Consider the following 16,625-nt stretch of genomic DNA (forward strand, 5'->3'; position numbering starts at 1 on the left):
CTGTGACCCTTCTCCCAGAAGAAAAAGAAAAAGAAAAAGAAAAAGAGAAGAAGTCTAGCTATAATTCATTTCGTCTATATTAATTATAATCTCATAAAAAATTAACGATCATAATATTATATAAGTTTATACGGATTCATCATTCATGAAGAATATCAAAATCAACGTTTCATGTATATATATTCCTCATTTAAATTTTAAGTTTTGAAATATTAATAGAATAAAAAATTTATTGCATGCACAAAAACAATCTGTGCATGTTACTATATATATATACCTTCTCACATAATTAATTAGTAGCATGTACAATCTAGCTTATGGCTAAACTTAATTCTTTAGCCTTCTTCAGGCTTCTAAAGTTATAATCTGGATGTTTATTGATAGTCAAGTGCAGGGTATATATAAACTTAATTAACTGAGTCAAAAAGTTGTATGAGAAACAAAATATGGATTTGTTTTTCTCAAGGAACTTGACTGTCACAAATAAACAGAACATGGTTCAGTGAAGAATTAAATAACAGTTATATATAAGAGTAAAATTCAATTACAGAATAATTAATGAATAAATGTAACTTAATTAAAGTTAAAACAAGAAGATTCATAAATTAATAAAACCTTATAATTAGAAAGCAAAACATTTACATTTACATATATATATATGTATAACAAATTAAAAAAACTGTTACAATGGCAATGTGCACAACACTAATATATTAATTAATTACTTGGCACTTGCAGATGTGAAATGGGAGTAAATTAATCTTCAAAATCCAAACCCCCATTTCCCTAATAAATTAAATATCGCAAGTAACATATTTCTACTCTTTAATTACATAAACCAAAAAAATCCTTCAAACAATGATCACTATATATCTTAAATATTCCAAAAGTATCACTATTAGATAGTACGTACAAGTACCTTTCCAAAAACATATATAAGGTTAAGTAATGGTATACAATTAATACAACTACTGGTATCTTTCAAAATTATTCATCGGCGCAACCACTGAATTAGCCATTAATCCTTGGCCTGGGATTAACCCTAAGTTGTCAAATCCATGATTGTCAACCCAAGGCTGGTTAATTCTAACTTGGCTGCTGCTTGAAAAACTATTTGGAAGAAGAACCTGGTTTGCTTGAGTCATTAAACCCGTCATGCCAGAGAAGTTTGAAAAATTAGGCATTGTTGGGGCACTGCTTGCTTCTATACCTCTAGTAACGCTTGAACCAGATATGTCGTTTGAATTATAGTTGGTTGGATCGGTTAATAAATTTATTATTTCTTGGTCATCGTATGAGTTGGATAGATCCGTTTCCGTTGGTTCATCTCTAGTCCTGTTGCTATTAGGGTTCTTCTTCTCGTAGACCCGACACACCACCCATTCATCCTGTGATAATTAATGTTATAGAAAATAAAAAATTAATTTAGGTAAAAACATATATATCGAACTTAATTAATGTATATAGATTATGTTTCGGGCCGGCATAAAATATATAGTAATTAATTTCATAGAAATATATATAATTGGATCATATTGTAAACTAAAAAATAAAGAATACAAGAAGTACGTCAAGAACCGAATAAAGAATATTGCTTTGAAAGGTACTAAATAGAGAAACTTAAACATCGTTTTCATGACCAGGACAACTTGAGAACTGGAAATTAAGAAGTATTCACACTTTGACACAGCTCAAAATAACAAGGGAAAATGTAAATCAAATTCTCTTACGTACGTACCCTTGCTACCATTTTTGAGTCGGTGGAGTTGGCCGATTTGCCTTCAAGTCTAAACTCATGCATGACCCAGTTTGTTTTGTCACCCTTTGGAGCCCTTCCCATGTAAAAAACAAGGGTTTTTTTCATCCCAACAAGGACCCTTGTGTTAATATTTCCAAAATTTCTAATGCTGTATATCTCCTTATCTTTTCCTGTTGCCTTCCAATAACCATTCTTTGTAGCTCTGTTCGTTCTTGTCCCTGTTGGATATTTCATATCCTTTTGGGCGAAGAAATACCATTCTTTTTCACCCATTTTAGCCTTGCCTATCAAATGTTTGCCACAGCAAATTAAAGCAGCCATGTATTAGAGACTAAGTATACAAACCATATAAAAATGAAAATAAATGTACTAGACCCGGCCCATAAGTAAGTCAAATAATTGAAAATTCTTATAAGAAATAAAATTATGCAAATTAATTAATTAATTAATTAAGAACTTACTTGGAAGCTCCCAGGGTTCACACTTGTTGAGATCTACATCTCCCATGGCTATTGAAGTAAATCTAGGGTTTGCTACCTTCCGACAGAGGTATTTGTCGATGATTTCAGGGTCTGTCGGATGAAATCTGAAGCCCGGAGGTAAATATAATTGCTCTTCTTCATTGTTTGCCACTGTCATCTCAAACCAACTTGATCCTTGCATTAGTTTAAAACCCTAATTTACCAAGAACTATTAGCTTTGCAGAGAAAAAGTGAGAGGAGGTTGTAGTTGTGTACTCTTGTATTATAAAAAGAAGAAGAGGAATTTTGAAGAAATTGAAGAGGAATTAGAGAAAGTAGAGAATAGAAGAGGAGGCAATGTTAAATAGAGCGAGCTTTTTAAAAGCTATAGTTCCGTGCCAATCAAGGAACTGATGTGGAGAAAGCCACTTGAAATTACATTAATATTTTGTTATGGGGCTGATTTTGATACTTTGTTCTCATCTTATCGGTAGATTTTCCTAGTTTGGCCTAGTCTTTCCTTTAACATTTTCAAATATAATATTCGATCAACTTTGAATTGCTAAGCATCTCCTACATTTTGACTATTTGTTTATTCAATGCAGTGGGCTTGTTCATAATGTTGGACTTATTGCCAACCTCATTGGATTTAATGCCAACATTAAGCATATATATAATCTAATTATGGATTGTATACTGTCATATATGATTGTCAATTAAAGTGATCAAATAAGGTAATAGACAATTAATATATTCATTAGGATATAGTCTATAAATGTGTAGAACAATTTAGGCAAAGATCAAATTATTAATGAACTGATTTAGAAATTTGCAATTCAGAAAAGTACATTTTCAGAGGTCATAAATCTGCCTTTATGGAGGGTTGTGCTATCCGCACGAATATCGATGCAGTTGCGCAGCTTTTGATGTGCCAGCACGGTTTTTGATGCACAACACATTATACCCTTTTTCAATTTGGCAGATAACCATAAAGGTTATTATATATAAGAATTGGTCCCCAAGGCACAAGATGACTAAGAAAAACACAGAAACTGAGCATACGTTTTTATCTTAAGAAACTGATCGATTGGTGACCAAACAATACTAAATTACACCAAGTTTGATACACAACTATTTGAAGGATAGAGAATAGTTGTAAAGGTTTAAATTTTATTTTGATTGTTGATGCTTTCACATAAAAAAGGTGGTTAATATATCCCATCCTTTTCTGGTTCCACATAAAAATGAAAGATGTATGTTAGGTTGAGATAATATTTAATTACAAAATAAACTTAGTTTTGAAACAAAATCTCATATTATTTTCAAGCTTCACGATATGAAAATAATGTATTTAATTTCCAAAGAAAAATAGCTAGGAAATTAATGTAAATTATTGAAACTATTTTTGTCATATTTTAGAATCAAGGTTTGATGATGACAAATATATATATTGAAATAAAAGTTAAATATAGTTATAGTTGTATGTATGTTTCGTATCACATAAAATTTTTTTTCGCAAATATGACTTAGTGAGAAGTTAGACACTCGCTAAAGTTTCTGCGTTTTCAAAAGTGATAAAACAATTATTAGTTTTTAGAAGAAAAAAAATGATCAACTTGCATGACATCCGAACCATGAATAATTAGTTGTTGTAGGTTTATTTCAATGTGTTGCACCGGAGATACGAATCATTTAATTGCATGTATTAATTTGTTTACACTCGATCGTTGACGAAAGAATGATGATAACCTCTTTAACCGACTTGAATTTGCTATGTCGCCTCATAAGAAGCATTGGTTGTATCATTATTTTTTAATGAAGACATTATATATATATATATATATGGTAAACCATTTACTGAATGCAGCTAGCGGCTGAATTTGATCGATATTGCTTCAGTCCAAATCTATAGCTGATTTGACTGTTAAACTGCTTCTGCATAGACATTTTTTTTAACTAATAAATATAAATTATTAATTTCATAGGTCCTTAAATGCAATTTCAAAATTTTTAGAGATGTATCCTTCTAATGCCCAAACCTATTAGATAATCCTATAATGCCTAAATTAAATAAAAGGTATATATGTTGAATAAATTTACATCATTACATGAACAACTTGATCGGAAATTTAACTTTTTGTTTTTCGGTATATATCAATTGATAAAGTAAATTAATTAATACATCCAAATTCAAAGTGAAAAAATAATTCAAATCTCGAAAGTTTGAACTTTAAATTTTGTCCAGGTCAGATTAATTTTTGATAAATGCAACTGTAAGATTTTTCAAATTCTAAATATTTTTTAATTAATGAAATTATAGCCGTGCATTACAAGTACAGCCTGCTATATATTTTTAATGCAGTTTTGCAATTTGTTCAATTGAAAATCACACTGGCCAATTCCGAGATTCAAAGTGAAAAAAATTATCCTTTTTATTGTATGATAATTGGGTGTTCATTAGAAATATGAAAATTGTTTAGTCTTATTAGCAAATTAAAGCAGTTAAGATAAGATTAAAACCATAAATGGAGGCCAGGTCAGGTATTTAATTTCAGTTTTTTATTTGTCATATCGCAACTTCACAGAACCTATTGAATTTGAATTTGAACAGGTAAAAGTAAAACACAAGAAATTAAATGGGTCTCTATGTGTGTTGGTGTTGCGTTTATATAAACTTGCTCTCTTCACTTCAAAAGAGATGACAAATAAAATAGAAGCGTGAAATGAAATATGTAAATAGTAAACATGACCAAGGTTGTATTAGCAATAAAATAAAAATAAAATAGAGAATAACAGAGAGAAAAAGTAAAAAAAGAAAACGTGTCAGATCCACGTGGTTATACGGATGTGTCAAGCTGTTTATAGCTCACATCCAGCTAGCTGCTAAATCAATGGTTTTAATAAAGCGTTACTATTTCTTCTCTTCCAAGTCATACGGTAACGGTCACTACTTTAAAACTCGGTGCACCACGCTGTTTTAATTTTAATTTTAATTTTAATAAAGCTCATAACTTGGTAATCTAAGTTAATTAATAATATAATATAATATAATATAATATACACATGCATCACTAATTACTTAATTATATGCGAAAGTTCCAGCAAATTGTTGGATGCTTTATAGTTTTTTATTCAGTATTATTTAAAAAATATCAAAAATCCGGGTGAGAATTGTGCTGAATAAAATTGAGTACAATACAAGAACCCTAGAAAAAATAAAAATTCTCCTTTTTTTGTATATTAAAATTTTAAACCTGTGTCACATTGACACGAAGGTGTTAAATAAATGAATGGAGATATTAGTCAAATTGCACAGTTTTCTTGTACTTGGGTATGAATATGATTTGGAAAAATAAATAATTAACAGCTAATAATCGAGAAGAATTGCTAGTTGGATAGCAATGTCCATGTGGCATCATTAATTGAATAATGAATAATAACAAAATGTATATCCTCTCAAACAGTGTTCCACTTGTGTAGACTCTAGAGGAAATGAGGAATGGCTAAGTGGGCCGGCCCAAAGTTAAATAAATGAATAATGAATAATGAATAATAACAAAATGTATATCCTCAAACAGTGTTCCACTTCACTTGTTTAGCACAATTAATCAAGACCTTAAAATGTTAGACCGGACCAAAATTTAGACCGTACCAAAGGCGTAGTAAAATTGCTTAGCACAATTAATCAAGACCTTAATTAACATGTTTTGTTTTCAACGTATGAAATATATGCAAAGTCAACTCAAGATAGAACAAAATGCACATAAACCAGTTTATTACAATTAATTTCTTCACCTACTTTTAAACAAATGAAATTTGTGCATGCACTTGAATCCCTGATATAATCAGAAATTAACTTGCTAGTGAGACTCAACAAATTTCTTAATTTCTTGAACCAGCTCTTTGCTCCGTTCGCCGGTAACTGGATCTGCCTCAACTGCAAACTTGTTTAGAAAGAAAACATGTGGCATGCCATGGCTCATCACCATTTCAACCTCTTTCCCCGCTTTCTTCATCGCTTCGTAGTACTCCAATTGTCGGTCCCTTAACAAATCCAACTCTGTCACCGCCACAAGAAGTGGTGGCACGTTAAGCCCCTCCATTGCTGGTGCATCTTCCCCCATGGGGCACACGTACGGGTGGTCCTTTGTTCCACCGGCAGGTACTGCTAGTTTCAGCAGCTTGTCAATCATCTCCAAGTTCATGAACAGGTCCTGAGGGTTCTCCAGCTCTGACCGGCTTCGCTTAGATGAAGCAAATCCTGGGTTAAGCAAGATGCCCCCGGTGATTCGAATCGGGTGTAATAACCCGGGCCCGACTGCACCCGCTCGGGCACAAACTTCATGCACAAGGTTTCCGCCTGAACTATCTCCAATAAGAAAAACACGCGAGAAGTCACCAGATTCATGCAACCGTTCAACGACCGGTGTCATCTCCACTTCAGCAATGGCAACCGAGCGGAGCCAGAGGAGTGCCGAGAAGGCTGCATCAATGGCTGCCGGGAGCCGGTCCTCTGGGGCGAGGGGAAGGACAGGAGAAAGTACTGCAGAGACTTGTAGGGTAGTTGATAGTTTAGCATAGAATTCATGATACAATGCCCAGGAGGGATGTGACACACAGAAGCCGCCACCGTGCAAATGGAGAAGGATCGGGAGGCGGTGACTCGGATTAGCATCCGTTTCAGGAAGATACATGCGGATGGGAGGATTGGTGGTTAGGTCATGCACTGTGATGCCATTGCAGGGTTCACTGTATGGCACAACAGGGGTTAAGAGCGGTCCGGCCTCAGGTGGGCCCGACCGCTCAACAGTGCCGTCGCGGTATAGTTTGAGCCAATTGGAGACCTCTTCAACTATGGTCCTGTTAGGGTTTACATTTTCAGAGGCCATTGAGGTTAAAGATTTTTGCACAATGACAGTTCTCAACTAGAGAGGCATTTTATAATGGAGATCATGAGCTATCTGAATATTGTTTTCTGTTAATACTAATTAATTATTTGTTGACTTATTCCAAACAGATAAGATAGAGATGAACATATTCAAATCATTAATTGTTCAAAACAATAACTTGTGCACATTGTTATTTATTGATTATGGTTACTTTAAATGATCTCCATTATGATTACATGTTTCAAGTTGCTGTTCAAATTTTTTATAGAGGAGGGTTCAAATGCCATGTATTTTTTCTGTTTCTATTATACCTATATTTTTAAAAACTTTAGTAACTCAAAATTAGAACTAAAAAATTAAAATCAAACCATTGAATATGATCTACATCATTTTAACTATGCACGTGTAAAAAATTATGACATTTCAACTTTAATTTGATTGTCATCAAGAACTTGTAAAAATATACTAATGTGGATAGTTTCTAAATATTGATTTTTCAACTTATTGATTTCACATAAAATCAAAATCAAGATGTGGTAATTTTTTGTGAGAATATAGAAAAAATAACATATGTCGATCGTCATATCTAACCGTTTTATTTTTAACTTTTATAGTTTAAATTTTGAATTATTAAAGTTTTAAAAATGAAGGCATAATAAAAAATACAAAAAATAAAGATATTTAAACCCTCTGTTTTAAATCATAATTCTACTATGATTTGTTTTAACAGCGTAAGTAACCACGTTAATATTTTCTTTGGAAATAACCATATCTTCAAAGATAACTATTTTTTTAACACACGACACTAGTTATTTTATATGGTCTTTAAAACAGATTCTTGTTGTTTAGGTTTTAATTTCAGTTTCAAATTGAGTTTTTATTTCCAAAATAATTTCTTTCATGAAACAACATGTATTTAAAATAATTCAATATATTTTGATGAAAACAAAATCAACTGTGGTTGGGGGCATAGTGACATCTGACATGGTACGCGAATAATTCGTATTTAAGCTTGAGACGAATGAATCAGCGTATTTATCGGCTAAACGAAGTTTTTCTGAACTATTCGCGAATAATTTATCAAATTCGCGAATTTTACGAATTAATTGCGTATTACGCGCATGATGCGGCAGAAAAAATAGAAAAATTATCACGTGATAAAGCAGAAAAAAACAGGAAAAGCCCAAAAAGCAGGCTTACTCGTAATCCCTAGACACTGGTCCCCTATGTTTTACACTTTTACTTATATATTTGATCTTGATATTTAATTAAGAATAAGGCTACGATGAGTTGCAAAGTAAAACACGTTTTTACTTCACACAATATCTTTATTTTCAAAGTTCAAATAGCCGATCCAAACCGTTAGATATTTAATATATAATAAAATATGCTTGGAAACTAAATTTTACAATTTTTAGAATTATTTTACTATTTATTAAGCCACTTTGAAAATCTGAAAATCCGGATGAACAGTAAAAATTTCTGGACCGCTGGATTGGCGATTTTCAAAGTGGCTTAATAAATAGTAAAAGAATTCTCAAAAAAAATGTAAAACTTGGTCTCCAAGCACATTTCAATATAGAGATCATGTTGAGCGGTTCAGATTAATATTTTAAACTTTAAAATCACAAAATATAAACGTAAAGTAAAATAATTACTTTACTTCGCAATTCACCGTAGCCCAACTCTTTGATTAAATTATTATGAAACCACAAAACCAGCTGCAGCTGTTGAATTCCTTTGTCCAAAGTTTATGTTCCCAAACTTTTTATTGGAATTCACGCGCCCAAAATAAATAATCAATATTAATCCAATAATAAATGAAATATGAATGATCAATATGTAATTGGCGTGTCATTGAATTACTAACAACTCTTATATAAGTTATGTAAGTTTGATATATATTTTATTTTGAGACTAAAATTTTCGGTCTGAACTCAATATATAATTTCAATTTTTTTTCGAATTATATCAGAATTATACCCGAAATCACGAATTTTTTATCATGCCAGATCTTTCCCGAATTATTGAGTTGTCACTATGGTTGGGGGGTGTCAAGCACCATATATTTTATAATATATAGCTGAGCTGTCGTCGGTGGAATTAATCCCTCTTTTATTTTAGCGTGCATAATCTTGCATTTCATAAATTAAAGGGTTAATTTTCTATTTGCCCTTTCAAACTCTTTTAGTTTTCTATTTACCCTTACACTCTTTATTATATCTAATATATCCCTCAACCTTTTCATCTCTTTTCTATTTATTTATAAATATTATTATCAACAATTAAGTATTATCTAAATCTATTTTTTTCCATTTTACCATTTTCCTTTCTCGTCTCTTTCATTATATATAGCTGAGTTTCGGATTAGTTAAATCTATATATAGAGAAATTTCTATAGTAGTTGTGACTTTGAAAAGAAGAGGAAGTAATAATTAGAATTATGTGAGGAGCAAATGGCAGCTATTAGTGAATCACACGGGTGATAGAGGGAAGCGTTTCAGATTGAGTGAAGAGTGAAGAGTTTGATAGGGCATGCCAGATCGAATTTGACAATGTACTACTGTCTAGGGGTGAGTAAATCGCTCATAACTCGCTCATTAAAAGCTCATCTAAACTCGCTCATTTATCCTCTCATTTAAACTCGCTCATTAACAACTCGCTCATTTATTTAATGAGCGAGCATGAGCATGACCCAACTCGCTCATAACTCGCTCATTAAGAATTTGCCACACCTAATCCCTGCCACATTTAATCCGCCACATTTAATCCTATGTAATTCTGTATAACATCAACCTTGCCTCATTAAAATTGATAGATAGTGAGCATAGTTTCATATTTAATTATGTGTAATATAATGAGTACAATGTAACATTTAATCCTGTGTAATATACTAATATTCATAATTTCATATTCATTTTTTTTGTAAATCGGCAGAACCAAAACCTCCGCCAAAAGCCCAAAACAAGTAATAGTCATAACAACTCACTCATTTAAATGAATTATAACAATTTGTTGGATTTTATTACGATGACTTTTAACAAATTTTGTTATGCGTGGACACACTATATAATTTTGTTATGAGTCATAAGTCATAACTCATAACTCGTGAGCCGCTCATAACTCGCTCATTTACAACTCGCTCATTTATCCGCTCATTTAAACTCGCTCATTAACAACTCGCTCATTTACTTAATGAGCGAGCATGAGCATACCCTAACTCGCTCATGCTCGCTCATTAATCACCCCTACTACTGTCCCTGTCTATGGGCGATTGAAGGAATTAGAAAATTCATCAAGGAAGCAATTGTAAAAAGGTTGAAAGACCAACTCTTTGTGGCTAGCTCTTATTACTCGAGCACTGCTATAACTTCAAAGGAAGGAGGCACTTGCTCGGGATCGAAGCAGTGCATTTATGACAATGAAAAGCTTCTCGGTGAGTCTATTGTAGATGGCGACCTGCCTTCTTCCGTAGCAAGGAAGATGGTTCGATGGAACAGCCAATTGAATTGCTCAAGCAAGAGCATTGAATCTATAGTACATTATATTCATCAACGAACTCTTCCTGGTAAAAAAAGGGTCATTCAATTGCCAATTTATGAGAAAAAGTTAAAATGTTTTGTCAGATTATTTGACAAAGAATGGTCGAGCAAATGAGTGGAGTTATACAGGGAACACTTTGCTCATCTTCAGAATACAGAAAGTATATATAACAATTTTGTTTTAAGGGAGTAACAGTTAAATGGGTAGTTTAGACTATGAAGAATACTGGTACGCACAAGTATTATTTGTATTTCTGATTTATTCAATGGCGAGCTTCAAAGCAATAAAATAAAAAAGGTCGATATGTGGGAGAAGAAAAAGATGACACAAGAGGATATAATTGGAAATATAAAAATTAAAATGTATGAATTAACTATAAGGGTAAATAATAAAGAATTGAAAGATTTAAAAGATAAATAAAATATATTGAAGATTTGAGGGGCAAATAAGAAAATTAGTAAGAGTTGGAGGGTACACAGAAAATTAACCCTAAATTAAAAAGAATAATTTATCGCTGGTCAAATTATCTAGCACTACTAGAATCTGAGTTTTTTTGCAAGTGTAGGACTAAATTTTTGCAAGATAAGGATGATCCTTGCAAAAAAAATGACATTTCTGGAATCCTCAAACTTTTTACAAGACTAGTCCCTTGTAAATTGTATCACATGAAAATGTGTGATCTGCAACCTTGTAAATGTTTTTGTCCTCCGCTTGTAAATACATTTTGAAAGTCATATATTATAATTAATTGAAGGTCCTTACAAATACTTAACCCCCTTCGCTTGCAAATACTTTACCACCTTTTAGATATTATATTTGATTAAAAGTCCATGCAAATGCTTGCAAATGCAGAATTTTATTATAAATCACAACAACATGAACAATAGCAGCCACTAATTTTGATTATAGACAAAATAAATACTTAAAAAATTTGTATCTGGTACTGATATGTTAACTTTATCTATCATTTTAGCAACTATAACTAATCAAATCAAATTGATCAATACATTCAAATAAAACTCAATGAGCAATCAAGATTTGTTTAGAAAGCAAAATAATTTCAAATCCTGAGTTGCTTATCTAGCCTGAATACACCACAGTGGATTGTTTCAGCTAAACAAAATATGTCCAAAACATTCAACCTTCAAAAAAAAGAAAGACACTTTCAAGGTGATAAAAGCTCAAGCAGAGTCAATTTTGAGGCTCGCTGTTCTGTGACGCCTTTCCTTCTTATAAGGAGACTGGTCAGGATCGAAACCTCCTTTGAATGCTCCATAAGCGATCTAGGAAGGTGTCATGGCCATATAGTCTTTGTTGTTAAACGGTTTTTCTGATGCCATTTAAATAAAAATAAGAGAAAGGAACAATCATCTTGTTGAAAGGAACAATCATCTTGTTTGCATGATGCTTAGTAATTTGTTTAACAAGGAATAAAATTTTCAGTTTGCATGATTGTTACGTTACGAAATTTTTACAATTAAATTCAAATGAATTAAAAGCAAGAATCAAGTTAATTGTACTAACAAAATGGAAGTTAAAACCTTAATTTAGGTTCCTCTAATTAAGTAAGTTAAGTGTGAATCGAAACCGCGTCGAAATTTCGAGAATTTGAGACTTTACAGGCTCACTGCGTTCGCACTGGTAGGTGACTGCGGGTGACTGACCCGCACTGACTTCTGTTTTCCTTAAATTGCCTTTGAAATTTCTGTGAGTGCGGGTGAGGCCACCCGCACTGCGGGTGGGTGCGGCCGCACTCATGATTTTCTGTGTTGAACTGAAATTGGCTAAGTACTGAGTGCGGGTGAGGCCACCCGCACTACGGGTCAGTGCGTCCGCATTACGCTCGGACTTTTTCTGAAATTCTGCCAAAAATCTACTAAGTTCTGAGTGCGGGTGAAGTGACCCGCACTGCGGTGAAGCCACCCGCACTGCGGGTGATTTCTGTGTTAAAAATTCATTCCAAAAATCTACTAAGTCCTGACTGCGGGTGAAGCCACCCGCACTGCGGGTGATTTCTGTGTTAAAATTCATTCCAAAAATCTACTAAGTTATGACTGCGGGTGAAGCCACCCGCACTGCGGGTGATTTCTGTGTTAAAATTCATGCTGAAAACTGACTAAGTGCTGAGTGCGGGTGAAGTGACCCGCACTGCGGGTGGAGGTCCCGCACCGACACCGATTTTTGCACTGGAAAGTGCTGGAAGGACCTACAAACTGCCGAGTGCGTCCGCACTCAGATCCAGTGCGGGTGAGTGATCCGCACTGGGTGATTCCAAGGGCTTATTTGCATAATTCCTGCTCTCTCTCTCTCTCCTACTTCATTCCTTTACCATTTTAAGTGAAATTTCTGCCAAGAGAGAAGAAAAAGAGCGAGAGAGTTTCCCGTTCCTCTCAAACCCCCGATTGTTGCGAGAAATTGAAACCGGAACCGGAACCGAGTAAACGCCCGTGGATCTCTTCTAACTCTCCTATTCGGTATTCTTTTCTCTTTTTGTTTCTCTCTAAAATCTACGATTTCTCGATTTCTCTGGTTTTCATTTTAAACTCGAGATTTGTGTTCGAATTGCTCGAGGACTAGTTCCTCTACACTCCTTGCTTGTTTATTTGTCAATCTTTTCCTGATTTCCTCCGATTTGTGAATTCTGATTTCTAGGGTTTCGTGCCAAAACCCAAATTGAGTATAATCGTGAATTTACTAGTTTAATCCAACTGATTAGACTTATAATCGGTAAGGTTACCTTTTGATCTTGAATTTTTAGAACGTTTAACGGTTAATTTGAGGTTTTGACCAAATTAGGGTTTAACCAATCGGTAAATTGAATTGATCCGAGAACCAAAGTAGTGAAACGGTGATTGATTGTTACCAAAGTGAAATGGTATATGGCTAGAGGGCCTAGATGCATTTGTGCACCGCTATATGAGATTTTTAATAAGAAAGAAGGAACCGAAAAGAATTGATTTGAGACTGTACAAACCCTAAGTAAACGTATAGACCACTGAACCCGAATTAAACCAAGTAAACGTATAATATAGGTGTAGGCTTGGTCGAGCAAGATATCGCGAGACAATTCGAGACGCCCGATCCTTAAATTAAGCGGTACGCTCGTCATACTAAGGTGCGGGATTCTTGGACTTGTTTGATACTTTATTTTCAGGAATTAAACTGTGTATTCGTTTGTCATGTTGAATATCATTGATTGCATCATTGAATTGTGTAGAGCATTTGCATAGCCCAATCAAATTAAACTCGAATTGATATGACTTGAGTGATTTGCATGCTGGTATGGTTTTAGGTTGTGTCGATCTATTATGATCTGATTTGATTGAAAGTCACCACGATTTGATTTGATATGTATGTGAATGGATTTATGAAGTTAAGCACTTGGATCCAATGAATTTGCCAAGTCGGGCTGTATGCTGACTTGGATTCCCAGGATCCTAAATGGCCTTAGGTGAACGGCCATCGATGTTCCCAGTACCGGTTGGGACGAGGGAGGGTGATTATGTTATGAGATGTGATTGGAAATCGTGGGTGACATGTGTAACGTCTATGGCTCGGTGGCATTCTCCTACGTGTTAATGCATTTGAAATGTCAATTGAATATTACGACTATTGGAATGATTCCAGAGAGGATTTTCTTTATATGATTCAAACCAGACCTTAATAAACTGTTAAGCCAAGCGATTGTAGATGGGTGTCAGATAAAGGGTCCAGCGGTTGGCCATCTGTAGGTGTCAGTAACCCTACAGATGTGGGTTTGATAAGGATTCAGCTCGAAAGAACATCTGTAATTGCTACAAGCCCTATTGAATTGAGTTAAGCCAAAATATATGTTGTGTTTGAAATTCATCTTGGAAATTCCGTAAACTGTGTTTCAGGTTGATTAAACTGTTGTCGAGCATTGGCATTCTGTTATTTATGATTATATATATCTGTTTGAACTGTTATTGTTTGGGTTTCATTGTTGAATATAGAGTTTGATTGCAAGTTCAATAGTCTAAACTGTGGCAAAATTCGCACTGAGAATTTATTCTCACCCCCACCCTCCCGGTTATTTTACAGGTACTGGTGCGACTGATTCCGGAGAGGCACTAGAGTAGTAGGCCTTAGTAGCTTACTACTTGATAACCCTAGATATGTTTTGTTGTATAGATTTAGGGTAGGCCTTATGGTTGGTATCCGGATGAGATACTTATGTTGTATTATATTCTGACCAGACTGTGTACTCTGATTTGTGTATCTATAAACTTAGTTTATATTATTATCTGTTGAATTGTTGAGTAAGATTTTAATATCCTTGTAAGTATACACGGCGTTGTATGCTTACGGCGGGAGACTGTTACGACCCGTGGCCGCAGGGTGTGACAATGATGCTTCATGCGGCTTTTAGAAAGGAACAATCATCTTGTTGAAAAATAAGAGAAATTGGAAATTAAGCACAATAAGATTATAATTATGAAGTTAAAACCATTTAAAGGTCAATTCACCCTCATTAATTAACCTTTAAGTATCTCAAAATTACATTAGCTTACCCTAAACTGAGCAACCCAATACCAATAAAACCCACATGTAGAAAAAAAAAAAAGACAAAAATGAAATTGAGAAAATGATAATTTTTTTGCCAAAACAGTGTTGGTTCTCAATGATCAGCACATGAAGTAATGATGGTTGAACAACATTTCTAACTTAATGTCAAGATTAATGCAATTAAACTTGGTTAACCAATTTACCTTGATTACCCTTAAGTGCAATTACCTTTAGTTTTATAATTTACACTCAGATCTGTAGGCTTCAACTAATCAAATAAGCAATGAAAAAACAACGTCAAAGGAGTGATAACCAATACAAGCTCTTGCATTAAACAGACCAGTTGGTGGAAACGATCTTAGTCAATCCATGTGTATCAGTTTCCATCAATCTTGAACTTGTTGACCTTGGTAAGAAGAACACAACAAGTATCAACCCAATCACCTCACCACAAAACATATTGCTGAAATTTAAAGAAAATTACCATAAATTCAGCAAGTATAAATTAATAAGCATAAACTCTAACATCCTAAGTTTATCAAAAATTTAACCCTAAATGAAAAAAGTACCTGAGATTCAGACTGAGGCAAATGAGGCGGGGAGAGAGACGAACTGGGGTCCTTGGATCTGAATTAGTAACAGTAAAAAGCATTTAGTATTGTGCATGAGCTGCACATGGGCTCATAATAAAAAGAAGAGTGAGAGGATTAGTTGAATAACACATTTATACCTATATGCAGACCAAACTGGTTCTGACAAAAGTATTATGGGCAATCCTAGGCACTACTCAACATGCTATTCATATAATAATTAAACAAAAAAGTTTATTATTTTGGTTTGAGCATTTCATCAAACACCTGTAATGCATTGATTTATTTAATAAAATCAACTTAAAACTTCAAGCCTTTCAAACATGTGTCAGTATTTGTGCAATTATGGTTCTAGATGATTTCTTTTGTTTAGTTTTATCACATCTGTGTCGGATTTATTGGACTCAGTTTTTTTGTGTCAGATCAGGTTTTGCCAAGCTAATGAATAGAAAATATGTTGGTCTTAAATCTAGCTTAACCAAAATTTCACAATTTACAATTCAAGCATAGGTACTAAACCTAACTTAACCAAAATTTCACAATTTTCAGCAACTTAAGCACGAGGCCTGATAACTACACAACAATTATTTAGGCAAGATCAAGCTACAAGGTCTGATAGATGTACTTAGAAAAACCCACCATAAGTTACCTACAAAAGATGGAACCATTTTATTATCTTCATTTTAAAAATTAACCAACCAAATACTAGCTTAAGCTTGCCGGGTCCATGGGGCAAGAAAATTACCTAGAGAGAGGAGACAGACAATAGAATAGCGGAGGGGGGATGGAGTAGGAGGAGTGAGGCCAAGCGTGGACGGCAGAGAGGCGAGCGCCGTCGCATCCAGGGAGAGCGGAG

General features: G+C 34.0%; 2 protein-coding genes and 1 long non-coding RNA gene across 4 annotated transcripts; all 3 read right to left on the reverse strand.

Annotated features, from left to right (window-relative positions):
* Positions 1-607: 607 nt before the first annotated feature.
* LOC144575045 (NAC domain-containing protein 45-like) lies at positions 608-2,675 on the reverse strand. Its single transcript, XM_078325164.1, has 3 exons — positions 2,221-2,675; positions 1,739-2,043; positions 608-1,388 (listed from the first exon to the last, which is right to left on the reverse strand). The coding sequence occupies exons 1-3, from the start codon at positions 2,420-2,422 to the stop codon at positions 969-971; spliced, it is 927 nt and encodes a 308-aa protein (XP_078181290.1). The 5' UTR covers positions 2,423-2,675; the 3' UTR covers positions 608-968.
* Positions 2,676-6,050: 3,375 nt separating this feature from the next.
* On the reverse strand, positions 6,051-7,157 carry LOC144574921 (strigolactones hydrolase CXE15-like). Its single transcript, XM_078325027.1, has one exon. It carries the CDS (start codon positions 7,107-7,109, stop codon positions 6,081-6,083), a length of 1,029 nt encoding a protein of 342 aa, XP_078181153.1. The 5' UTR covers positions 7,110-7,157; the 3' UTR covers positions 6,051-6,080.
* Positions 7,158-11,531: 4,374 nt separating this feature from the next.
* On the reverse strand, positions 11,532-16,250 carry LOC144574479 (uncharacterized). Of its 2 annotated transcripts, XR_013518229.1 has the most exons (3): positions 15,749-16,250; positions 15,520-15,642; positions 11,532-11,982 (listed from the first exon to the last, which is right to left on the reverse strand). It is a non-coding gene; the product is annotated as an uncharacterized LOC144574479 (long non-coding RNA). The 2 variants fall into 2 exon arrangements; XR_013518228.1 differs by having other exon boundaries at positions 15,520-16,250.
* Positions 16,251-16,625: the final 375 nt, after the last annotated feature.

This window comes from Carex rostrata, chromosome 23 (assembly GCF_964058835.1).
Source record: "Carex rostrata chromosome 23, lpCarRost1.2, whole genome shotgun sequence".
NCBI lineage: Eukaryota > Viridiplantae > Streptophyta > Magnoliopsida > Poales > Cyperaceae > Carex > Carex rostrata.

Bases quoted from the DNA above. Each gene is read 5' to 3' on its own strand.
- LOC144575045 (XM_078325164.1), bottom strand. From the start codon at position 2,422: ATGCAAGGATCAAGTTGGTTTGAGATGACAGTGGCAAACAATGAAGAA. The intron at 2,044-2,220 runs GTAAGTTCTTAA...AACATTTGATAG, and splicing joins TGAACCCTGGGAGCTTCCAA to GCAAGGCTAAAATGGGTGAA. The intron at 1,389-1,738 runs GTACGTACGTAA...TAATTATCACAG, and splicing joins ACTCAAAAATGGTAGCAAGG to GATGAATGGGTGGTGTGTCG.
- LOC144574921 (XM_078325027.1), bottom strand. From the start codon at position 7,109: ATGGCCTCTGAAAATGTAAACCCTAACAGGACCATAGTTGAAGAGGTC.